Here is a 26140-nt window from a genome sequence, read left to right on the forward strand (position 1 = left end):
TTAACTACCAGGATCTGATAACTGGAGCTGCAGAATCAATGCAGTAAAAGGTTTGTGAGTAACAGTGAGATTCTGACCATGACAGCTGAAGGTGGAAACGCCCGAGTCAGCAGGTGTAAACGCTGCTGAAACGTCCTTCATACAGACGTTGTTGATTTGTTTCAGCGATGTGATGAGGACAGTCTGTCAGGAAACAGCTGCACCTGAACGTTACACTTTTTTATTCACCTTTAGTTAACCAGGAGAGCAGCATCATTAGGATGAACAGACAGACAGCAGCACAAATACAGGACTACATGAACAAAGAACTAATTACAATGTAAGACATCACAAACCTGCATCACTGTGAAACGTTTCAAAGTCAGCCAGGCAAAAACAACAGACGTGGAAGAAGTGCTCACATCTTTGAACAAAATGAAACACAGAAAGAAAGAAAACAGTTCATCAGAATAACAGAGTTAAACATCAGCTCCTCCTCCTCCTCCTCCTCCTCCTCCATCAGGGCAGGCAGGCGTTGCTGTGGCTACTGGGTGTGTACGGGGAGAGGGTCACTAGCGCCCCCTACACGTTGGAGGTGTTCATCGATGGGGTGAGGAGCGAGGCGTCTCTGGGAGTGAAGATGGAGCTGCTGACCACGACGATGAGGCTGTTTCTGTGCAGACCTGCTGAGACTCAGGACATGCTGGGACGACTGCTGCACTACTGCATCGGTGTGTGTGTGTGTGTGTGTGTGTGTGTGTGTGTGTGTGTGTGTGTGTGTGTGTGTGTGTGTGTGTGTGTGTGTGTGTGTGTGTGTGTGTGTGTGTGTGTGTGTGCTAGTAAAAGAGATAAAGACAGGACATCTTTAAACTCTTGTTTTCCAGAGGAGGAGACAGACATGTGTGTGCGTGACCAGGCGCTGCTCTACTACCGCCTGTTGCATTGTGGGATTGAAGAGACTCGAAAGGTCCTCCAGGGTCGGAGGTCAGACCCTTCTCTGGGCGTTCTGATTGGCCGCCCGGCAGAGCCCATCAGCCAATGGGCAAGCAGCTTTAACACTCTGGAGTCTCTGAGGCAGGTCACCGTGGAGACAGAGTCCACCAGCAGAGGGAGTCCTGAACATGTGACCTTTGACCCCAAGCCTAACACTGACCTCTCAGACACACTGAGCTGCAGCAGAGATGAGCAGGTTCATTCAGGTGAGCGGAGTCCTGTATGAGACAGTATTTTAGCTGCATTTGAATTTTAAATGTTCAAACCAAACTCCATTCAAAAAACAGTCATTTTAAAGTCGTGCTCTTGTCGTGTTGCAGACAGACCTGACAGAGCATGAGCTCACCCTTCATACAACCCTGCCTCCTGATGTAGTTCTCTCAGCATCCTCTCAGCCTGTTTATTGTCATTAAATCTCAGTAACATCTGTTTGTTGTGGCTTCATAGCGCTGTAGTGAGACAGATCTCAGCCCACCTGTGACTCGTAGATACAGTGAAACTGCCACTCAGTGAGACAGATGGACAGGCGCTCCACAGCTGAAACAGAACGCTGGTAGTTGGTGTCCATCAGAGAAATCCTGGTACTGACCCGAGCTAACAGCTCGTCACACTGGGCGCTGGTCAGAAGTATCTGGAGGAGCTGAGCAGCCATTCTAATTTTGATTTACAGCGCAGGTGTGCTTTAACTGGATTTGTGTATCACTGCAGCTTTTATATGGGACTGGCTAGTAGTAAATACGGCTGACAATCAGTAGACTTTTGTTGGATTCATAAGGCCCTCAGTTTTCTCCAGACCATTTGAGCCGAGGCTCAGGGTTATTCACACGACACGTCAGCTACAGCCTGTCTCTGGATGGATATGTGAGACATTTCCTATAAAGGATGGAGAGACTGGATTGTACTGCTGGAATAGTTTGTTTCTCCTTACAGAGGGAAGGATCAGGACACAAACCAGGAGGAACACTGCTCACGAAGCGTTAGTGCCCTGAGGTCTGCTTCTCATCTCAGCAGCATCCGTTTGATTCTCATTTGTCCGAGTCGATAAGCTTTACACAGTCCGGTTTTACTGCATCACAGAACATGACTCATGTTGCCCAAGGACACACTGAAGCAGGTTTAAATTCCACAGATTCACTGGCATCTTCAGGAGCAGCTGATATTTCTGGTTTCCATAACCTGTTTTCTGAGTCTTTTCACTGCTGCCAAGAAATTCAGATCTCCAGGAATGTCAGTCAGTGTGTGACGGGACTTTGCTGCTAAATAACCAAAGAAGTCTCGTGTTCAGCGTCCAGGCTGTGAAACGTCCTCTCAGTATAAAGTCAGACGGGTCCCTCTGAAGGACATTTGTAGCGGCTGTTTCTGTGCTAAGCTAACTGAAGCTAACCTCATATTTGGAGACTATTAAACTGAAATCATGTGAACTTCAAATCAAAGAACAACACAGTGAAAATAATGAACATTCACTTTGCTCCGATGTGTACATCAGTTGGATGGGGAGTGTCTCGCTGCTGCTCGTCGGCCATGTTGGCTGCTTCACTCTCGGCGCTCCGGTTTCCCTCTCTGGCCCTGTTCACGTTTGGTGTTCCGCATCTGTCCTGGGTGATCCGATCTCAAGTGGTCGGCTCTAAGCCTGCAGGTCACACCTGGCATTAACGAGCCCCTCGAATGCGTCTTCGGTGACCTCTCTGTTTGTTTTCAGCAGTATTTGAACGTTGTAACTCTCCTCTGGTTCTAAATGTTATTTAACATGCTTTAATTAAACTTCCTTTGCTTTGATTACACAAAAACCCACAAAGACAAACAGCAGGAACCAAACAGACAACACTGTTGTACAGTCAGAGCGTCATTGAAACAACCGGCGCCTCCTGTTTGCTTTGATGATCCGTGAGACATCAAATGGAACACGACTGGTTCCTTCTGCAAATGTCCTTTGTGTTGAACTGATTCACCTGAGACACACCTGTGTGTGAGAGTTCCCAGAATTCACAGTGAATGCTCGGCCAAGGCGGCTGACAATTTAGAGCCAGATTAACAGCAGGCTTGTGACTGTGTATTTAAGGTTCTTATGGACATGAAGTTTAAAATATGGTCATTTAAGTTTCTAATGTTCGGGCTGAATTGGGCGTGGTTAAGCTGGAAAATGACCGAATTCATTATTCAAACCAAGCGTAAGAGAAGTGACACAGCCGGCTTTAAAAACTGAAGAAACAAACGTGTCGCAGCTTTTCTGCTTCTCGTGATCGAAAGGTTTCAGTGCAGGCTCATTCGTTTCATCGGTCTGCTTATTTGTTTATGCTTTCTCTCTTTTTTTTGTTTTTTTTTTGGCTTTTTGCCTTTATTCAATAGGAAAGCTGAAGAGAGACAGGAAATGTGGGGAGTAGAGCGTGGGGGCTGACATGCACAGATGATCGGCAGACCGGGAGTCGAGCCTGCGATCAGTGCGACGAGGACTGTAGCCTCTGTATATGGGGCGCCTGCTCTACCGACTGAGCTAAACCAGCGCCCCACTTTCTCTCTTTTTTTAACCTTTTTTAAAGCGTGTTGTAGATTGTGCTCGATGTGGAGCTTGCGTGTATATTTATATCGTTTTAATCAGATCAGGCCCACTCGTCTCGGCTGTGACCCTTCTCAGAGGGTCGAGGAAATCTTCCTGACTTTCATACTGAGTTTGTTATTTTGGTCGAAGACAGAGAAGATGTTTTTCATCAGGGTTCAAGTCCATTTCTAGGAATGCAGAACCATTTCAATCACACATCTCCTCCTCTGGAACTCATCCAAACTCACCCCCCCTCTGTCCCCCATTCTTCCCCTTATTGCTGCATCCTCCTCCTCTCTCTCTCTCTTCTTGTCTTTGTCCCTCCTCGTCCTCCCAGGCTCAGACGGTGCCGGTCGGTGTACAGACTCCTCCGCTGACGTCCCGCCCCCCCTCAGTCTGTCCCCCTCCCCGGCTCTCAGCCCGGAGGAGTTTGAGCGTCTGTGGCTGCAGCGACGAGCTCTGCATGCTGAGCGAGGTAATTCAATAGATAAAGATTCTCTCAGTCTGAAAGCTTTCTCTCCTCGTGGGACAGGAAGTGAGTCTGACGGGAACAAAGGGACAAAAACTGTAACTGTGGGAGAATCTGCGGGCTGTGATTTATCTAAGTTTCACTCAGGTGTGTGCAGATTTGATGTCCCTCTTCTGCCTCACGTTGCTCTCTCTGACTTGGCTGCTTGTTTTTTGGTCTAGATCCTAAAATACCAGGAGAGGAGGATTACGTGCGCCTGGAGGAATGGGTTCGATGCCCCGCCATACCTCACTGTTCGCCTCAGAGCCTCCAGGCCGCCATGCAGCTGCTCAACATCCAGACGTTAGCCTTCACGCCGCCACACACACTCCCCTGGAGGGTCTACCTGTACACACACACCCAGCACACACACTCCGGTAACACACCTCACAGCACGCTCATACTGGGGGAGCTGCTGTACACCGGGGGGGACAGAGAGGGGGAGGAGGGGGAGGAAGAGGAGCAGGCCGACGGGAGGAGCAGGAGGGAGTCGGTGAGAAAAGGCGGAGAAGAGGAGGAAGTCAAAGTGACTCTTCAGCAGCAGCCGAGAGACGATGGAGCTCTGAGGGGGTTCCTGTCCATCCTCAGCTCTGTGCTGCACACTCTGACCGCAGAGCGAGAATAAACAAGCAGAACATGCAAACACTCCTCGTGTCACCTTCTTTACATCCCTACAAACAGGCTCAAAGACCTTAGAATAGTAAAATAGTCCTTTGCATGTCAAAGCGAGACAAACATTTTCACTTTGCAAAGTTTTGTCACATTGGAAATCCGTGTGCAGGAAACCAAACACAGCTCACGTTCGGTTTCCTTCATTTGATACGGAAATAACAAAAGCAACGTGGAGCTGCAACATGACGTGGACGAGAAGCAGGTTTCATTCACAGCGTCGGTCCACAGGAAGCTTTTTCATTTACAAAGAAAAGACAAGAAGACAAACGAGGACAGATACAAATACTAATGTTGCAGATATGAAAACAAACGAGTGGTAAAGGCGAACAGTCACATGTTCCTGTTTACTGTGAGCACGAAAAGAACCAGCGACTGTTCACAAGCCAACGTTAATGCTGAAGTTCAGGTTATAAACTCACTGTAGCTGAAATAACAGCTGAGTGCAGGCGAGCTGAGGGGCACTGATCTCCTCAGTCCACAGTAACACGTTTTAATATTTCAATGGATTAACTCTTAATAATGAAGTCGACTAAAGAATAATGAAGGTTCGGTCAGAGTTTGTCAGAGAAAGTCTTTCCCCATGAGGACGGAGAGATGAGAGACACACTGATGCAGGAAATGAAAGCTTTAATGGATGTTGTTTTTATGTAAGTGTGAGCAGCAGAGAGAACGAGAGCAGCCCCGTCCCGTCTGAGCGCTCATGTCCTGTGTTTGTCTGCTTTTTATGAATAAATGAAATTCGTAATAAAACCATATTAGCGTGGTAGTGAGGTGTGCTTGAGGCTCATCTGTAGGGGAGAGATGTGTGGGAGTGGCTTCTGGGAGCAGTGCCAGAGGTAACTGGCACAGGTGTTTTCTGTTGGCTGTGCAGGGGACCTGGAAAACACCCCGGGAGCAGCGTGTCTGAAGGAGTAGAACCCTGTAACACACACTAATACGTTACAATTAGTTATTCCTGAAATAATCAATCAATACACAAATGTAAAAAATGATTTAAGGTTTTATATCAAACTTTAAGTAACATTTGTCTCTGGATACTTTAAGGCCTGTGATGGATTTACATGAAGTAAGCATTGTGTGTGCACGAGTACCAGTTCTAGGTCTAAACTTGACTCACGTTTGACTGAATAATAAAATGCAGAAGTGGCTCTAAATAAAGAGCCAAATGATCTGATCAGTGAAAAGAGCTGAACTTCCCACGGGTGCCCTCTGAGGCTGAGAAACACAAACAGCTGATGTGACTGTAGTGAAACAGGATTGTTATCAGGAGCCCCTACAGACAAAGACTGCGTGTGTGTGTGTGTGTGTGTGTGTGTAGCTGGGCGGTGTGATGTCTCTGCTCTGTGACGACACACCTGGTCCATATAAAGCCGGTGCACCTGGTGCTCTGCCCACTGACACAGACAGACAGACAGGGTGACAGACAGACAGGCAGAGCGCGTGCAGGAGCAGCGGAGGGTTTATAGCGAGCAGGATGTGGAAACTGAGGTTATTATGTGCAGCACTTTGAACCGGAGAGTCATTGTTTCCTCTCCGGTGATCTCTCGGAGTTTCCGGTCCTTATAAGTCGAACATCCCGGAGCGGAGACGCTGACAGACGGACGGTCAGCCGCCGAGAGGACGCGAAACAACCGGCTGCACGAGGTGAGAGGACCGTCCTGTCTGTCAGAAGCTATTCTATTATTTAGTTTTCATATTATTATACTTTTAAATTACTTTGATTTATTTCCCTGTTTGTAACGAGGGAGAAACATGCTTATTCATATAGACAGCAACAGCAGCAGTGAGTTTAGAACTTGTTCTCTGTCACTGTACCGTTAACGGAAGGTTCGGTGTAATGAGTCGGTGGTTTTCTCCGGACTGACCCTCTAAATGATCAGTGCGGTGACAACGTGTCACATTATTATAACTTAAAGTTAAAAACATAACTCTGAATGATTGTTGGTGAAAGAGTTTAAGCATATATATATGTGTGTGTGTGTGTGTGTGTATATTTGTTTTTTTTATATATCTGATATATATCATATATGATATATATCAGATATATAATATCTGATATATATGATATATATGATATATATCAGATATATAAAAAAATGACACTACAGAATCATCCACAGCTTCCTGGTTGCTGCTGTATCATTGGTGTCATTGTGTCATTAACACAGACACACCTGTGCTGTCAGTCAGGTGTAGTCCGTGTAGTGTGACATGCAGTCAGTTAGAGGTGGAGCACTGTGGTCATACTGAGCAGATACTGTAGATGTGTGTGTGTGTGTGTGTGTGTGTGTGTGGTGGTCTATAATTAGAGTCAGTGCAGACTGTGGTACTTGTTGACTAAACAAAGACGCTGTACTCCTGTTATGCTTCCCGTGTGTGTGTGTGTGTGTGTGTGTGTGTGTGTGGACAGGTGTTTTGGACAGACAGTAAACCATCATTATGACTTAAAGACAGTCTGACCTGTGAGTGTAAACAGAGCAAGCTGAGCTAAATATAGCCTGACAGACCCTCCTTCCAGAAACTTCTCCTTCACACAACTGCTTCTTCTTTATCAGTGACTGTAATCCCCCCTACACACACGCACACACACGCGCGCGCACACACACGCGCGCGCGCGCGCACGCACACACACACACACATTCAGGATCAGTTCAAAGACAGCAGATGAGAGGAAACAGTGTGTTATCAGCTCCATGTAATCCTCCATCATGTGTTTAAATGATGTTTAATAATTGTGTTATAAAGTTAAGTTTTCACCTGTAAACAAACTTCAACTAAACAATGATCTTATGATTGATTAACAGATGTTATAGTGTCACAAAGTTTAGTTTCCCAGAGGCCCAAAGTCACGTTCTCATATTTCTTCTTTTGTTCGACAGTTTAAAACATAAAAATCTTTAGACTGACGAAGAAAAGAAACAAATCGGCATTTAAAAAACTAAAACCAGAAATTTTGTGCTTAAGAATTATTGAAACTGTTAATCTGTTATCAAAATAATCTGCTTAATTATTCATCTTTTTATTGACTAACGTTTAATCGACTTCTTGTTGCAGCTTTGATTTGTTTATTTGGATTCCTGTAAGACAAAGGAACAAACAAACATAAATATAAAACAACAAAGACTTAATAATAAAAGTACGAAAAATGAGAACGAGCATCTAAATATTAATCATTAAACATTTGATACAGTAAACTAATAATGGTACAAAACCAGAGTGTACATCGACTAACACAAGCAACAATCAACAGAAGTGTAAATTGATTACGCGCCTGTGTAAACGTGTGTTTGTTTTCCAGGTTGGCCTCGCATTGTTATTGGTTATTACTGAACCAGTGCACAGAGCGGCCTCAGGCAGGAGCAACACACCTGCCAGCTGAAATGTTTGTCGTGTGACACAGGTGTGCACTCAGGACATGTAACTGCGGCTGTGTGCTGTGATCACACTGTGTAAACGTATTTAAATCCTAGTGAGAGCGACAACAGGAGGTAGAAACAGTCACATGATCAGTCTGTGACACAGGTGTGACTCACACAGGCCACCACAAACCTTAGCCACACGAACAGACTGTCGCGCTCGTTCTGAGCGTCACATCCGGAGCGTCGACTTGTGATTAACAAATCCTTCTCAGCTGATCTGTAGGAAGATGTATCCTGAATGAAGCAGCAGGATTAAAGCATCATTATCAGTTTAACAGCCCACAGAAGCACAATTTACAGACTGATTATTGATCTGATTATTGATTTAGTCATGTGGTAAAACACAGACTCAGGATCAATGTACTGTTGGTCCTGTTACACCTGTCTGTCTCTGTGACTGTGTGAATGTCGACCTGTCGCTGTGTGAGCCTCTGAAACATTCATTAACTGTTGGCTGAATTATTTACTGTCGTGCTGACTGAGTTACACACCAGCATAATGGAGGCTTCTCTCTCTCTGTCTGTCTGTCTCTGTGTGTGTGTGTGTGTGTGTGTGTGTGTGTGTGTGTGTGTGTGTGTTAGGAAATGCGACGTCATTCAAAGAAGAAGAATGTTGTTGTGGCCGTGCTGCTTCTCGTCGGGGGATTTTATTTCATTAACTACTCAGACTTTCTCATTGGTGTGAGTGTACACACACACACACACAAACACACACACACACACACACACACACACACACACACACACACACACACACACACACACACACACACACACTATTCACACTAATTCTATTTAAACAACTGTATTAGTCCCACGAGGGGCATTTGGTTTGGAGCAGCTTGTACCTAAAAAACTAAACAAACAGAACGACGTACAGACTAAAATAAATTCTACGTTCGAGCTGAAGTTTGGAGAAAAGTTTGAAATTGAAACGGATATTTTGTAGATTTAAACAAAAAAACTGAATAAAAAGATAAAAATATAGAAAAAAGTCTGTAAATAAATGTAAACCTGCGGAGCGTTAAGTGATCTGGGTTCAGAGGAGATAAATGTTTAACATGCAGGTACAAAAACATCGTCCTGATGGCAACAGAAAAACTTTGCCTGTAACGTGTTCAGAAGGAGCTAAGGCACATGCAGCTTTGTGGAGGAGCTGCAGAGGAAACATGTTGCTCTGCTAACAGGACACGGGCTGCACCGCTGAACCCACCGGTTTCACTTCAGACTCTGTTTAACAGAAGTCATCGTTTTATGATCTAATGTCAGAGTGAACGTGTTTGTGTTTCAGGGCCTGAAGCGCTCCTTCGAGCCTCCTCCTCAGGAGTTAACCTGGGCGGCGGAGCGGCTGGTCAGTAAGGAGTCCTGGGTGGAGCGAGGAGACTTCCTGCCGCTCAATGTGTCCTATCAGCTGCAGGCTGGAGCTCCGTCCCCTCTGCAGAGTGAGTCCCACACTGAGCACGTCCTTCTGAGGGAAAGTGCTCATTAACTGTGTGTAACTGATCATTCAAAGCTGCTGTGACTGATGCAGGGCTTACCTGAGTCACAGAGGTTAAACAGTGATTGCTGCATTCAGGTGCTCCTCTGATGGTTCCAGAGTCTTTGGACCTGAAGGTTTTCAGGAGCTCTAAGTTGAGATACTGAATCACCATGGCTGCTGCTAATATGATGTGATTACACACAGAACTGTTTGCAGCTTTGGATATTTTGTCTCAGACTTGTTGCTGCAGCAGAATCTCCCCCGAACCTCTCTAATGTTGTTTTACCTGATTGAAAGTCGTCCGGCTCACTCTTCGGCGACAGCTTCTAACGGCTACAACCTCATATCGTCATAGGAAGACAGAAAATCAATATACCACACATCAATTATTCAGCGTTTCAGAGGCGTGCTGGAGGCACTGAGCCCGCCTGCCTTTGAATCTCACTGAATTTCATGCCGTGCAATTTCGTCTGTGCAATTACTGCTCATGTGCAATTGTTATTCAGTCTGCAATACTGTAGGTCACTTTACTCATCAACCAGATCACCAGGATACACACCGTCTGCTGTTTATCAGTCTGATATTAAGTTGTCCTCACCTGTGGCCGTGCAGGTCTCTGAGCCGTTCTCTTTTGTCTGCAGCTTCTGAAACGTGTGTAGAAGCTTTAGAACAGTAAACAGTGAGTCAGCGGTGTCTAACAGGAGAATTATGGGATGTATCTTCTAATCTGCAGTCCTGACTGTTAGCCTGAGGTCGAGCTGAAACTCTGACCGAACGGTAAACCTGACTCAACTTCTGCTGCAACATCACAACATCAGGGAACAATCTGAGTGTCAGCAGTGGCTCAACTCAGTCTCATTGCCTGTTCATAGTGTAATATAGATGTAAGGTCTGTTTGAGTGTCTGCTCTGTACCGAGTGAGATTCAAGGAGGGTTTAAAGGTTTCTGAGTCTAAATTCTTCACATCCCTGACCGCTGTGCAAAGCGACCGTGTCCCGGCCGCCCCCTGCTGCACTTTCACCATGTTTTACTCTGCATGTCCCGTAACGGCGTCTGATTATCCCGGGTTGTTTAACGAACAGCCTGATGCTCAGAGCGGGGCCTGATGAGGCCGTGACAGACACACTGACTTCATCTTGAACGTTCGTCCTAAAGTGATCATCAAACTCTGTCGGCTGTTTCTGATTCTCATCTTTACATTCGGATCAAATCAAACATGTTGAATATTATAAACAGGAAGTAGTAAAACAGAGAGGAAGTAAACACGGAGCGGACTCTGTGGCGGGCTGCTGTTCCTCTGTCCTCGCTGAATGAATGCCTGAGTTGGAAGCTTGTTTGCTGTTAGCATGACAGTTAGCTTCGGTGTAGTGACCAAAGTTTGAAGTAGGGGGGGAGGAAGTTACTCACTAGCTGCCTGCTAGCTTGTAATGCTAACCCAGCTAACATTACAGCCTCAACCATCACAGATAACCACAGCACACACAGACAGCTGAGGCCAAAAGCTGCTTCTGTTTCTGCTCCATTGTTTGTTCTTCTTGTAGTCTAGTTGTAGCCTGTAAATAGAGACCCTGAGAGGAAGCCAGTCTTTTGTCTTATGGTCTGTATGGATGTGAGAGGGTGTCGAACGTGATCCTTAATATATTTGAATGTCAGACTGGTGGTTTTTAATGATACTTTAACACATTTGTCATGTTGCAGGATATTTATCAGTCGGCATATCATCAGTTAAGAGGACGAAGGGCGATTATCTGATCCCCACCCTGCGGTCCATCTTCTCCCAGTCGTCTCCTGAGGAGCGCTCCTCCTTGGTGGTGGTGCTGCTGCTGGCAGACTTCGATGTCAGCTGGAGGGTCAGGACGGTGAAAGAGATCAGCGCTGCCTTCACCTCCGAGCTGGACCAAGGCCAGCTGGTGGTCCTACATGTTCCTCAGGACTGGTACCCTCCTCTGACAGGTACACTTTGATCCTACAGGTGTTCACATTCAGTCACATCCCGATCCTCTTGTTCTGTTGCTGCTGCGATTCTGATCCGAGGCTCTCTGCTCCTCCTGCAGGTCTGAAGAGGAACTACAACGATGCTCCAGAGAGGGTGTCGTTCCGCTCCAAACAGAACCTGGACTACGCCTTCCTGATGCACTACAGCTCTGGTCTGGGCCGATACTACCTCCAGCTGGAGGACGACATCAGCTGCGCTAAAAACTTCCTGACCACCATCAGGAGTCGCGTGGAGGAGCAGGAGGCGAAGAGGACCACCTGGGCCATGCTGGAGTTCTCCGCCCTCGGCTACATCGGGAAACTCTACAAATCAGCCCACCTTCCTCTCCTGGCCCGCTTCCTCTTCCTCTTCTACCAGGAGATGCCCTGCGACTGGCTGATGACTCACTTCAGAGAGCTGCTGACTCAGAAAGGACAGATCCTCTTCAAGCCGTCGCTCTTCCAGCACATGGGGACGTTCTCCTCCTTCCAGGGGACGTTCAACAAGCTGAAGGACAAAAACTTTGAGGAGAATATCTACAACAACCCTCCAGCCGAGGTTTACTGCAACATGTCCACCTACCAGAAACACTTCCCCAAGCTGGCCTGGGACGCCGGAGAGGGCTTCTTCTGGGGACGCTCCCCGGAGAAAGGCAACTGCCTGACTGTGGTGTTCATGCAGCCCGCGGTGGTGACGGGGATCTATGTAGAAACGGGGTCAGGGGGCAAAGACCTGCTGGAGTCAGCTCAGGTGGAGGTGGGCCGAGAGGTGGTGACCACCGACGGACAGGAGAAGAGCTGTAAACGGTTTCAGTCAGTGGGGACGTTAGAGAACGGGAGGTTTGAGATGCAGGAGGTGGACAGGAAGTACAGCTCTGCTTCTTCCTGTCTGAGGGTCCTGGTCACAGCGGAACAGAGAGACTGGGTGATCATTAATAAAATCAGGATCTCAACAAAGCCCAGCCCACCGGCTGCACAGGGGTGAACCTGTCCCCTCACAGGTGATCTCTCTGTTGGAGCTTGTATTCAGTGCCTTGTTGGACAGTTTTACAGCCTCGTGCGTAATGAAGCCGCTTCCTGTTAATACGAAGACAATGTTTGACCAAAGTCTGTGACAACGTTTCTCTTCAACACAACGAGGAGCTTTGAAAGATAAAGTTTCTTTATCAGCAGATTCATGTGTTCTATATATTTTATTTACAGCATTCACACTCTGCAGCCGAGTTCAAACTTCTTTTCTGCCGTAACTGTTCCCGGAGTCAGAGTCCTGGTCTGAGACCATGAAAATATTCTGTTATTCAAGACATGCAAACATCCGCGGCGTGCTTCTGTGTATTGTCCTCTGTGTTTAATTGTTGAATTGTGGACTCATGTGGTTTATAGCAGTCATGAGTTACAGAGACGACCGGTTCTGTGCTGCAGAGGATCCTGTTGTGGTTTATTTTCTAATTATTGTCTGACAGACTCCAACATGCCTCCAACCTCAGTGTTCACGCCTCCACTTCTGTTATAATAATCGACATTATGACACTGAGATAATAACGGCAGGATATTAGTTTGTTTGTTCCTCAGGTTTCCTGAATGCGATTAAAACTGCGAGACGGGACTGATCTTTGCTCCACACGTGTTTCCACAGAGAACAATGGTGTCCTCTTTTGTAATGTTTAATGGAGCTGTGACTCTTATTGTCACTATGGAGATGAATGATAAACAGGAAACAAAAGGAGACGCCACATTCAAAAGTAGAAAACTATTCTGCATTAAAACAGCCGTGCTAAAGTCAAACTGGTTCAGGTAATGGGCTTTTATTTAGTAGGTAGGTATTGTACAGATCCATTCACAATGAAAAGAAGAGGTTCACTGGTCTTGCTGTGCGTCTCCGTGTCTCTGGCTGGAGGACGATGTTGACCCTCTGGGGACTACTTTCTCTGCCACATCACTCCCTGGTCTCCCTGTGACACTGTGAGCTCTGCTGCTGGTTCTCTGTGCAGCTTCAGGCCGACCATCAGAACCAGGACTCACTGCTGCAAGAGAGACCTGGTTCTGGCAGCCTGCAGTGACCGGGCGGTCCTGAGACGCTGGTCGGGCTTCAGCTGCAGAGGATGGAGGCTCAGCACCGTCCTGCTGTACGTCATCGCCCTGTGAGGAAGCAGAACACACAGAGGCCACTGAGCTGAATTTCAGGATTGGCTTCATCCTTCATATTCTGACTGTAATGTAGACAAGCAGCTTCTTCCTCTTCAAAAGGCCTTTGCTCTCGGCTCGTGATTCTTCCTTCTTTCTTGACTGAAATGTAAAAATAACCTTGTTAATAACCAAATGGCTTTTAAACATGTTAAATGTGTGACTGACTCGTAACTCTAAAGGCTATCATTTAGTTTTTGAGAGCTGCAGAGCTGGGGCACGAACAGAGTAACCAGAGCATAAAGCAGCTTCACAGACATTTCAGAGATCAGAGCGGGCTTGGATTGTGTCTGACTTCCTGAGGCGACACAGGAGCTCAGCTAATTTCCGCCGGCTCTCCACAGGGACTCAGCGTCTCTCCAGTCGCTCCAGTTACCCAAAACACACACGCATTCTTCTGCTTGTTTGTTTTTAGCTTCACCACCGTTCCACATTAAACCACTATAGGCAAATTAGATGGAACAGCCAAGAACATGCTATAGTTATTGGTAGAGTGAACCAGGCCCGCTTCCAGCTTCCTTTTCCAGGTCTGAGGACTACAGGGGGGAGATTTGACTTACAAAACACCGTACATGCATGTTTAGCATAGCCTCTTTCACTGTATATCTGTTATGATGCAACTTCTACTGTGATCGAGGCAGCAGCTGACTTATGGGCAGCCTGCAGTGTCAGAAAGGATCAGTAACTCAGGGACTACAGAACTTTTGGTGCTTTTTTACCTTCAAGACAGGAACAATATTACACACAGAGTTTTTATGTTTCACTTAAATTCACTAAAACTGTCGGGACATTTTTATTGATGGCAAAACTCCAAACGCAATGTCCTCTAGTTATTAATTTATTTTCTGCTATGTTAAGGAGATAATGGCTCCTGGGAGGAGAATGATCAACACTTAAATATTGATGCAAAGACAATCATGCCTGAGCAGATTAGAATAACAAACACTACGTTAGACTGCTGTGTGTTTTATGAAATGGACTCTAATGGTCACATTTATCAGATGTCATCATGGTTTGAGCAATAAAGTAATATCATGTCTGTCCCTGTAAATGATTTGTGTCAGCCACCTGACCTCAGCTTCTTCAGCTGCTCCGTCTCTAAGAGGCCACCTGAGGGCTCCAGGGACCGGATGTGTCCCCTCTCCTGGACGCTCTGTCTTTATTCATCTTTGCTTTCTTTAATAATAATGATTAAAATGAACAATTATACTTGACTAAAATGTTACCTGTAATTGTATTTCCTGATGTAAGTATACACTCGTTTTGTCTCTGCTCACAGCAGTGGATCAGTCTTATACATATTGTCTTTGTCCTGAAGTTAATCCTCTAACTCTATGAGTAAGGATGGTTTGAGTCTGTGTTCAAAGCTCTGCTAACATTCAGCTCAAAGGTCACATCTTTCAGGCTTCACCTGAAATAACTTTTATTGAACCATTTGTCTACAGATTACACAGTAACTCGGACGACGGCCACACCTTGAGAAAACAGCACAGGTTTTAAAACAGATCATGCGAGACTATGAGACAGGACCAGAAAGCTTTCTGATTAACCCATGAAAGGATGCACAGGACAGGTGTGTGTTTTGGTCGAACCTGCTCCCCTGCATTCTGCAGCCTGTCAGTATTTGTGCTGCCTCCGTGGGGCTCAGATGCTCCACTGTGCCGTGGGTCAAATCCCCAGGACTTCAGTCTGTTCAGACCCTCCACAGAGCGGCCTGTGGGGTTGATGCAGCGTGCGGGGATACGAGCAGGAAGATCCCAGGTGCCCTTAAAGTCTGGCCATGCACTGCCCCTCTGTAGCATCACAAACACACACACATAAATACACGTTAACATCGACAGAGAGACAGTATAGAGGTTAGACCGATAGTCCCTCACCTTCCCCACTCCTGGCAGCAGATGCCCTCTATTATCAGCTATGAAGGTGGTGTGACCCTCCTGTGCTGTGGGCCTCTACTCACACACACACAAAAACACACACACACACACACACAAACACACACACACACACACACACATATCCATCCATCAAATTTCCAGATGACAATGCTACTCTTCGTGCTAAAAGGCAAATCATAATATAACTAATATAATACATGAGGACAGGTCGCTGACTCCGATTAACTACCTCTTTGAAGCGCTTCGTCTCGCACCAGTTCTGCAGCCTGTGGGACCTGAACGCACCGTCATACTGAGGAGGGAAAGAGGTCACAGTGAAGGAGAAAAACAGAACAACAAAATGTCTCATGTTCATTGTTTTCATCACTAACAACGTATTTATGCTACCTGGTTTGCTGAGTAACTGGACGACATTGTTGCATCTGTCTGCAGTCCCCGTGTCTGTTTATACTGACTCGTTTCTAAGCAACACATTCAAACTGACCTCTGCTTTCCGGACGTCATACAGAATTGGAAACATTGATGTCCTAACAACAAATAGGAAAATAACGTATGTTACACACTGGACATGGCTGCATAAGCACGAAAAATTCGGCTTAATAGTTTAAAGAAACAAACAATCATATAACTGATGACTGCAAGGGTGCACTGTGTGTTTAAAGATATGTGCTGTTAAAAATCTAATTTGAATCTGTGGTTCGGATTAATTATTAATGTTTGATTGCTCTAATTGCCGCAAGCTTTGCTCCCTGTCCCGTGCATAAAGTGTAAAATATCTTTATGTACAGTCATTGAACCTTGCTCTCTAATACGACCTTTATTTTGGAAGTTGTAACCGGAAGTTTGTTATTTGAATGAGAAAGACCGACTTTGCTATGGAGAGCGTCGTTGGACGTTTTTGAAATTAAGTATGTTTTTGTTTCCTTACACAAAATACTGTGCGCTTTTTCACATTTTTTCACAAGTTACAATGAACTTCTAAATGATCATCTCTTCTCGATAGATAAGATTCGCAAACTACAACTTTTCTGGTATTGTTGACCGGAAGTCCGACTGTATGTTTTCCGGTAACTGACATGCGTTATGGTTATAGCTAGTTAGTTGTGTCGTGATAACAGCAGAGCTGCCAAGCGTCACGCTTTGAGTGTGACAGTCACGCAATTTGACCCATTCTCACACCACGCGCCACACTTGACATTTCTCACGCTTATATTTCCCCATTCAATACTCTATATTTATTTTTTTCATGATAATAAACTTTGGTCCTCGCGGCATGCCGTAGTTCGAGTAACTCTGATTGACTGACCGAGATAACCAATCCCAGACCAATCCACCAGTCCTTTGTGCCTAAATCTAACCAACCACGGAAGGCACCACGCAATATAAACCAATCAGAAGCAACGTAAGGCGGGTCTTGGCGTCTCTAACGATCTTTCACACACAACAGCGCCGACATTTAAAACCCACTCGACGTTCTCCTGCTTGCTAGAGGACGGACGGTAGGTAACTACCCAATTTTGATCACACAAAATTATTGAAAATGGGTTCACTTTTTAAATGTTTTCACTAGTTTGATGTCGACGTAGGACAAATGTTGCTCTTAGTTTTTATCTGTATTATTATTAGACCCCCCTAAAGGAACCCACAGAGTCCCTGGAATCCACTTTGGCTGTGTCCGAAATCACCCCCTACTCAAACAAAACCAAAACCCGAAACAGTTTGGCTCTTGAGGGAACTCTATCGTCCATCATGACTGTGAAGATGGCGAGCCTTGAGCCACAGTGTTTCAAGTGGGAGCCCCCTGCCTCTGTCATCAAGGCATCAAAATCTGCCACAAACGCCTACAACATGAGACATGTCCCCAGCTAAATGATGGACAGTTGGTTGAAATGAAATATTGCAAATAAATGTATTTTGTCAAAATTCTTGTTACAATTTTCATTTCTAATTTCTGGTTAATTAAGACTAGCATTAGGAGGCCACAGTGCAGGGAGAGCAGCTGGCATGGAGGTGAGGACATCAGTCTTAAGGTATAAATCGACGTTAAAACAGGCCAAAATTTTTTCAAACACATCATGACACTAAAGTCTCACTCTTGTGATTTTCTGAAACTTGGCAGCCCTGTAACAGTCTTATGGTGTGTATGCTAGCAACGTTAACTTATCCAACTAGACCTCACTAAATCTAGATAAATATAGCTAGACAATAAATATAATTAAATATTTGCACAGTCATCGACTAAAATATTGTCAAAGCAATTATGGATAACAAACAGTAGAGGGCAGCAGTGCGCCGTTCTAGCGTGTAGTCTGCCTAATATATAGAAGAAGAAGACATTACGCTAACACTGTACCTCTTTCCGTTTGTTTATTTCCGTTTGTCGATCACATCAGTTAATCTTATCTTGCTGTAAAGTGACTTTAATAAAACCCCCGTTTGGGCGAGTTTAAACTAATTAGCTTTCTTAACTTACAGTTTATCTTTGAAGCTGAATAAAACACTAGCGTTTGTTATCTTCTTTAGACCCTCATAGAGCCTGGGCTACTCGTGTTCATGGTCCATGAGCCATGGAGGGTCCGTCCTCTAGTTTAACTTCCTCCCCGGACGGACCGCTGTGTCTACCGGGCAGGAGAGACTCCGGCGGCGGAGCAGAGAGTGACGCTGCACGGGACATCAAAACACACTTTCGCGTGTGTCGCTTCATCATGGAGACAGGTAACCAGCCGCTCATCCACAGGTCTGAGTTTGTGTCACATGTCCTCAGGAAGAGTTAAACACATTTCTGCCAGGAAAAAGAACTAAAAGAGGGAAAGTAAGGTATTAATAATAAATAACAATCATGTTAAGTTCCTAAGTGAACATTAGGAAAGGTAAGCAAGTAAACATTCTAAATTTTGGCTTAGTGTGTGTGTATACTGTATATATGTGTGTATATTGTATGTATATATTTTTTTGTTGTTGTTGATAGTAGAAATCAACAAAAACTAATCTGTACTTGTCCTGATTATTCTTTAGTTCTGTTAAATTCACACATCAATCTGTTCCACCAGATAGAATTTTTCAGCCTTTTGCATCCTCACCACACATTCTTTACTGTTGTATTTACATTTACATTTTAAGTAATCAAACTAGTGTTAAGAACCCTCATTAACTATCCCGGTGGATTTCACTGATTCAAATGAATAATATGGTGGTTAACATGCCATATTCAAAAGAACTAAATAAAAGTCTAGTTCAGTTAATAACAATAGATGATTGTGTGTGAATGAACCTGTCTCTGATGATGAACCACATGTTGTTGTTGGCTGCCTCCTCCTCCCTCCTGCTCAGGAGTGAAGCTGGGCATGCGCTCGGTGCCCGTGGCCACAGCGTGCGTGTTGTATCACCGTTTCTTTGAGCGCGTCAGCCTGCGTGACTATGAACCCTACCTGGTGGCCATGAGCTGTCTCTACCTGGCCGGTAAAGTGGAGGAGCAGCACATCAGGACCCGTGACATCATCAATGTGAGCCACAGGTAATTGAAGAGGGGATACTACCAGCTGCTCGGTCACATCAATCAATACTTTTAAATTAAAGCAAATGTCATGTAATCCTGGTCCAATGAGAGAGATGACAGATACAAGGAAGCGTTTAGATTTTAAAGGAACATTTGAATGAAACGTTTTGGACTTTATGAACTAATCTAACTGATTATTATCAGTATGAATGAATCTGCAAATGAATTGATTATTATTGTGTTATTTATTTATTATGAAAATATTGAGGAATATTGTCAAGAGTCAAAGTTGATGCATTTAAAATACCTGTTTTGTCCAAAATCCAAATATATCCTCAGTTTGCCGTCAGAGGACAAAGAAAGCAGCTGCGACCTGCAAGCATTCGCTTTAGACACGAATCAGATTGTTGATATGAGTTTTCTAGTAGCTAATAGTTCTGATCCGGTTCTGTTTGTGACACTTACTGATAAACTGTTAGACTAATACATCACATATGTGCCCGTCACAAATATAAAGCTATATGGCTATATGGCTATATATATATATATATGTATTTTTATTAATCCATCAGTTATTTCAATACTTTATCAGAAGATTTGCTGCTTTCCTCTGTTTTACATGATTCCAGCCTGATTATCTTTGTATGCTGGACTGTTGTCAACATGTCACAGATCTTCTGATGGACATTTCATACACCAAGTGATTACTTAGTTTGTTAATAAGGTCATTATCAGATACAGAGTTGCAAACACAGCCTCGAGTTTCAGCCCTTCTTAGAAAAACTATTTTTGCAGGAAGTTTTTTGCTGTTCAAAGTGGTCACCTTGAATCCTCCTCACCTCCCTCCCCCATTCCTCCCCCCTCTCCGTCCGTTCCTCCCTCGCAGGTATTTCAACAGCGGCAGTGCTCCTCTCGAATGTGACAAGGAGTTCTGGGACCTGAGGGACAGCGTGGTGCAGTGTGAGCTCCTCATCCTGCGACAGCTCAACTTCCACGTCTGCTTCGAACACCCGCACAAGGTGTGTGTGTGTGTGTGTGTGTGTGTGTGTGTGTGTGTGTGTGTGTGTGTGTGTGTGTGTGTGTGTGTGTGTGTGTGTGTGTGTGTGTGTGTGTGTGTGTGTGTGTGTGTGTGTGTGTGTGTGTGTGTGTGTGTGTGTGTGTATCCTGTCCTCAATATTTAGTGTTGAGCCTCCGTGTCTGTTTCTGTTTCTGTCTGGTGTTGTCGTGTTGTCCTCATGTGTTTGTCTCAAATATTAGTCTGGGAACACTTTTCTTCACTGATCTAACATCTTGCTTGAAACTGTAAATATCAGAAGACCAGAATGTCCATTTTTTTAGGACATGCTCTCTAATTCCTGTGTGTGTGTGTGTGTGTGTGTGTGTGTGTGTGTGTGTGTGTGTGTGTGTGTGTGTGTGTGTGTCTCTGCAGTATTTACTCCACTTCCTGCTGTCTGTGAAGTCGCTGGTGAACCGCCACGCTTGGTCTCGAACCCCCGTTGCTGAGACTTCCTGGGCATTGCTTAGAGACTGTTACCATGGAGCCATGTGCATCCGCCACATACCCCAACACATCGCCATAGCAACCCTGTACCTGGCTCTTAACAGCTATGGAGTGGAGCTTCCTGTCAGGGAGAGAGAGTGGTGGCAGGTGTGTGTTCATAATGACACGCTGGGGGAGAGTGTAAGATGTGACATTTCATCACCTTTATATAAAGGAATGAAAACGTCAACAGGAAGCGTCGGCCCTGTTCTTCCTGCACATTCAAGGCAATAAAATCATCTTTAAAAAGAGGTTTATACAGAATTAATGAACAGTATGTCGGGCACCGTCAGTAGTTGTAGCTTTGCACCGTTTCTTAAAGCCCCTCTAACAGCTACTAACAGCCTTGTACCGCTGTGCACTTAAACCACAGCGACATCGCCACCCGACCACCCGCCTCGCGCCCGTCTTCAAACTGTTGAGGTTTAACTGAAGGTTGGCAGTTATTACAGTCTTCCTTTGTCGAACACGTTTATAAATGAGCTCTCTTTGATTCTTTCAGTCACTGTAACCGAATGCAAATGGAAAAAGTCAGGATTAGTTACGGTGATCCACTTCTTCCTCGAGGCGCTGAAATCTGGGTCGTCTGAAACGTGCGTGGACCTTTGAAGTCCGCTGTTTATCCAGGCCAGGTGTGGAGCTGAACTCTGTGTGTGTGTGTGTGTGTGTGTGTGTGTGTGTAGGTGCTGTGCGAGGACGTGACCAAAGCCGACATCGATGCTGTGATCTCAGACCTTCTGCAGCTCTACGACATGGAGGCCAAGTGTATCTGACGGACCTGCACACACACACACACACACACACACACACACACACACACACACACACACACACACACACACACACACACACACACACTGGAGACACAGGACGGTGGTTTTGACTGTGTGTGTGTGTGTCTCTGCATGTAAGTGTGGAGATCCAGGTGTGTCTGTGTACATGTGTGTGTGAGACAGTGAGCAGACTTTCTTTTGCCCCAGTTAGTCTGTGAGCTGTGACAGAAACTCTCCTGCACTACTGATTCCTGCCACCCTGGGGAGACATTTCTTTGTGCAGAATACTGATGAGCTCTGAACATCAGCAGCAGCGTTCAGGTACAGGTGCTCGAAATATCACCCAGTTTTTATAAACAAGCCAATCGATGAGTCCAGTGTGTAAAAATCCATCGAAACGGTGACATCAGTTCAGTGTTTATTACTTCATTGCATCATTCTGATAAATGAATGCTAGAAAGTAATAAACATGTGGTCGAGTGTGGACTGCATCGGTCTGCATGCAACAAGGAAAACTGGATCTCTTTGTTACATGAAATATTATCTGAGATATTTTATTGATCCCGAAGGAAATTCAGGAAATGTGATTAACCTCTTCATCACTAGAGTCGGTTCGTCATGATGATGCCTCTTTGTTTATCACTGCTGAGATGTTTTCATGAATGAATTAAAGACAGTTTGTCATTTTTGGACAAAGAGAATAAAAGAGATGTGAGGACGTGCTCTGCAGTTTGTGTTAGACGAACGATTCCACTGAGAGATCCGTTTGTGTTTGGACTCTGCAGCTCGATCCGTTTCAAGGAGACGTCTGTTTTTTTTCTTTTAACCAATAAACCAATAAAATAACTCAAACCAATATTATACAACAAGTTGTTCTGACCAAGCGATCTGATTGGATAAGAGGCATTCCATGAGTGATGTATAGAGAGCAACATCACTGGGACTTCTCACTCGGTGTATCACTCCGCCTGTGATTATTTGTGTCTGAATCGCAGCCGTGGTGATCAGTCCGACATCTCTCCTCCCGCGTCAGTGCTTAAATTCAGTCTCAAGTTCAGTCTTCTTCTTCTGTGCCGTAGAGCTCCATTATCGTCCAAAATCTTTGTGTGACAAGCTCCTTCATTACCATGGAAACACACATTATTTTATTTGATTGGTTTCACACAAAAATGTAAACAATTCAAAGCACATTGAGAAGGTATGAAAGCATGTGTGGGTGTGGTAGAAACCTGTGGCTGATACATGAACACCATGAAGACGTGGAAAAGGCAACATGAACCATGTCTTTAGTGGTCGTTACTGTTCCAAATTATATGTACATAGTCTGTTTAGATTCACCATCCTGCTGCCTCAAACACTCAATGGTAAACACGTGGATTCATCCACAGCTGAAAATAGTCCCCTGCGAATGCACTACTTGGTCTTCTCTGAGTAACATTTGTTAACAATCACAGTCTTTAATATCACACTCTCATTATCATTGTTGTTATTGTACCTGTTTATTTACTAATTCAGTCTGCAGTGTGAACCCTCTGGAGGGTGTTAATATGAATGTGCTGGTTAATGGAAAGAACTCGTGATTTGTGTTTATTGATTGCTGACTTTAAGTGTTCTTCATGTATTTTTTAACATGTGACTCAAAGTATTTTTTATCTCGTTTCTTAATGAGTTTCATTTTCACTCGCACTGATCTCAGGACCACGAATCCTCCGGTCAGAGATCGTTGTCCCACACCTGCACTGAAATCTGGAATGAGATCTCATTTTACATTAGAGCCATAATAATCTCAATCACACGTTTCTAACAGGTATGAAACTATCTGATGTACGGACACGACCAGCACATACACGATCGACTCCCCCTTCATCTGCGGCTTCTGTTTTGGTTATATGAATGTGAGTCTGTCTTTCAGTGCGGCTGAACCTGCTGCAAACAAACGTTACCTGAGTTAACTTTGTATCCTGTTTAACAGGGACGCACCACCTGAGAAGGTCAGGGCCTGTAACGAGACCAATGTTTTGTAGTTATTAGTGTCCTCGTCTGGATGAGGGGCCAAAAGTAACTTTAATTATTAAAAAAAAAAATGTATTCACACTCTTTGAGGGAGCATGAATTCAATCTTTCAAATTCTCAAAACATCTTTTTATTTAAATTTCTGTCGCATAATAAAAATCTTCTTTCATAAACTGCCTGAAAGCCTCTTCAGCCTGTGTGAGGATCACCTGCTCACAGCACAAACACCTTTCCGTGCTTACAGAGTCGAACAAAGATCTGTGTGGAAACATAAATACTTTAATGTTACAATAAAGTAAAATAATAAAAACATCGGTGCATGTCACCTTATTTGCCGATGTTCCGATGTCTGTCAACACGGCCGATTCCGATGTTCAGCCGATGCATCACTGCATCCCTACTTTTTAACTTTTCTGACGTCATTTTTCTTTTCCTGTACAACAACAACAACAATAATAATAATTATAATAATAATAATAATAATAATACTGATAATGATGATGATGATGATTAAATGGGAGATGAAATGGAAACTGCAGTGTGTAACATGAAGCCAGTAAATCACGAGTGGTTAAAAGTCGACAAATTGATCAGTTTTAATGAAAGGAAGCAGGTTCAGCTCAGCGGCTAAACCAGCGTCTCACAAACACCACGGGCCTCGAGACGGGCCGAGTGTCGTCCCCACGCTCATCCCGTTAATGACTCTCTGTCTCTGTCTCTGTCTCTGTCTCTGTCTCTCTCTCTCCCTCTCTCTCTCTCTCTCTCCCTCCCCATCTCTCTCTCTCTCTCTCCCCCCCCCCTCTCTCTCTCTCACTCTCTCTCTCTCTCCCTCCCCATCTCTCTCTCTCTCTCCCCCCCCCCCCCCTCTCTCTCTCTCACTCTCTCTCTCTCTCTCCCCTACACATGATGTTCTGCAGATTTAAGAAGAGCCCCACACCATGAGGCTCTCATGTGCTCACACTGTTCATGCACGTTTGCTTCCTCTGACCGTGCTTCCCCGTGCACAGATCCACACAGAACAAATACAGCAGTTACACGGGGTGATTTGTCGACACTGAGAAACTTTAGGTTCACTTGTGGATGAACTTAAAATGAGCTTTCTGTGAACATAGCATGTGAATCAGAGCGACAGCCGCGGGCTCAAAGCTCAGATAGCCGAGAGGAAGGCCGCACGCTGCAGCACGAGAGGAGTGTGAACATGAAGTGAGTGTGGAGGTGACCTGAGGACACGTCGGCCTGGTCCTTCAATGTAAAGAAACACAGACCTGCTGCTGTGTGGTGAAAACACACAGTCACTGATACTTTAATTTCTGCTCTTCATCGCACAGAGCCGCTCAGGTCTGATCATTTTTAGAGCAGCAGTGTTTGGATTACCTTTTTGTATTTGTCTTGTAAAATCAGGCCCGCCTGTCTCTGGTGTGTGTGCGTGTGTGTGTGTGTGTGTGTGAGGATAAAGCAGAGTCACATGATCGGCTCTGACACATCTGAGTCTCTCTTTCTGTCTCCTCTCTCCTCCTTGCTCTCCTCCTCTTCGCGGGACGAGAGACATTGCGTGCATCCCAACAGCATCACGTGTCGTACAATATTCCTCTTCCTGACACATTCTCTCCCTCCTCGTCTGTCACTCTCCTCCAGCTCCTGCTTTTTCTCTCCCCCCTCCTCCCCGCTCCCTCCCTCATGTAGCTGCTGGGGAAAAATCTATCTTTCTTTAGCTGCATCTCATTGGCTCCTTTCCTGTCCTCCTCTCTCCACCTTTTTCTTTCTCTTCATCTCCTTTATTCCTCGTCTTCCCTCTACTCCTCTGTCCTCTTCCCTGCGTGTCCCGCATCTTTCCTCTCTCCTCTCTCCTCCTCTGTGTCTCCTCCCTTCTCCCTCTCTCTCCTCCCTCTTTCTCCCTAATGTTATATTAATAATGGAGAGGGTGCATGTTCAGCCAGACTCCATGAATTATCCAACAGATGGGAAGGAGCAGTGAGGGAAGGAGCAGTGAGGGAAGGAGTTGGGAAAAAGAGAGTGACGTGGATGGATGAGGAGAGGAGGACGTACAGGAAGGAAGGAAACAAGGAAGGGAGGAAGGATGAGCAGGAGAAAAAGGAGGTGAAGAGGTAAAATGGCGAGCATATCTTTTGTATCGCACTTCAACACTCTGCAGGCCGCTGTGATCGCCGCTCGTCTCCGCCGCGTGCTTCTGATCTGCTTACACATCACTTCAGCCTTTTCTCTGGGCCTGAGGGGAAGTCAGAAGGTCACACACACGACCAGCTGTGTGTGTGTGTGTGTGTGTGTGTGTGTGTCTCCATGTGCATGTGTGTTTATATCCAAATGACAGTTTGGGATGTTAATGTTATATCAGGCCTGCAGTCTAGGAGCTGAGTGCCCTTGAACTGATAAAAGCTCTGCAGCCTCAGACCTATTAGACATCAACCGAGCACTCCTCTCTAATGCCTAATGCATAGACAATAGATTTAAGAGACCAATATGTGTGTGTGTGTGTGTGTGTGTGTGTGTGTGTGTGTGTGTGTGTGTGTGTGTGTGTGCGCTCTGAGTATTGAGGCATGGAGAAGAAGAGCAGTCTCCATGATTCATCGTTCATGTAAACAGAGAGATGGAGAGATGGACGGGTCAGCAGACAGAGCGAGCCATCAAAACATCAGTCAAAAGTCTATCAGACCTTCG

The 26140-nt window shown here is 45.2% G+C and overlaps 4 protein-coding genes across 5 annotated transcripts in view; 3 read left to right on the forward strand and 1 right to left on the reverse strand.

Moving 5' to 3' along the window:
- The window catches only part of ap4b1 (adaptor related protein complex 4 subunit beta 1), a 17513-nt gene extending 12056 nt beyond the window's left edge, over window positions 1–5457 (forward strand). Inside the window, exons 11-14 of the mRNA XM_069659747.1 lie at window positions 503–710; window positions 864–1178; window positions 3846–3983; window positions 4199–5457. Coding sequence (XP_069515848.1) covers window positions 503–710; window positions 864–1178; window positions 3846–3983; window positions 4199–4641 — 1104 coding nt within the window. The 3' untranslated portion in view covers window positions 4642–5457. The remainder of the gene's footprint in view (window positions 1–502; window positions 711–863; window positions 1179–3845; window positions 3984–4198) is intronic.
- Window positions 5458–6098: 641 nt separating this feature from the next.
- LOC138589708 (alpha-1,3-mannosyl-glycoprotein 4-beta-N-acetylglucosaminyltransferase C) lies at window positions 6099–12734 on the forward strand. Of its 2 annotated transcripts, none has more exons than XM_069660118.1 (5): window positions 6099–6332; window positions 8689–8787; window positions 9398–9548; window positions 11285–11539; window positions 11641–12734. In XM_069660118.1, exons 2-5 carry the CDS (start codon window positions 8692–8694, stop codon window positions 12543–12545), a joined length of 1407 nt encoding a protein of 468 aa, XP_069516219.1. In that variant the 5' UTR covers window positions 6099–6332; window positions 8689–8691; the 3' UTR covers window positions 12546–12734. The 2 variants fall into 2 exon arrangements, with proteins under 2 accessions (XP_069516219.1, XP_069516220.1); XM_069660119.1 differs by lacking the exon at window positions 6099–6332 and adding an exon at window positions 8030–8088.
- A 683-nt stretch (window positions 12735–13417) lies between these two features.
- On the reverse strand, window positions 13418–16056 carry cfap126 (cilia and flagella associated protein 126). Its single transcript, XM_069660970.1, has 5 exons — window positions 16030–16056; window positions 15872–15934; window positions 15622–15696; window positions 15337–15537; window positions 13418–13699 (listed from the first exon to the last, which is right to left on the reverse strand). Exons 1-5 carry the CDS (start codon window positions 16054–16056, stop codon window positions 13418–13420), a joined length of 648 nt encoding a protein of 215 aa, XP_069517071.1.
- Window positions 16057–18017: 1961 nt separating this feature from the next.
- On the forward strand, window positions 18018–22890 carry ccnq (cyclin Q). The gene is made up of 5 exons (XM_069660361.1): window positions 18018–18357; window positions 18973–19156; window positions 20025–20157; window positions 20568–20786; window positions 21362–22890. Exons 1-5 carry the CDS (start codon window positions 18210–18212, stop codon window positions 21449–21451), a joined length of 774 nt encoding a protein of 257 aa, XP_069516462.1. The 5' UTR covers window positions 18018–18209; the 3' UTR covers window positions 21452–22890.
- Window positions 22891–26140: the final 3250 nt, after the last annotated feature.

This window comes from Semicossyphus pulcher, unplaced genomic scaffold (genome assembly GCF_022749685.1).
Source record: "Semicossyphus pulcher isolate SPU_LCO1_2020_fin unplaced genomic scaffold, fSemPul1.0.p SCAF_13, whole genome shotgun sequence".
Classification (NCBI taxonomy): Eukaryota; Metazoa; Chordata; class Actinopteri; order Labriformes; family Labridae; genus Semicossyphus; species Semicossyphus pulcher.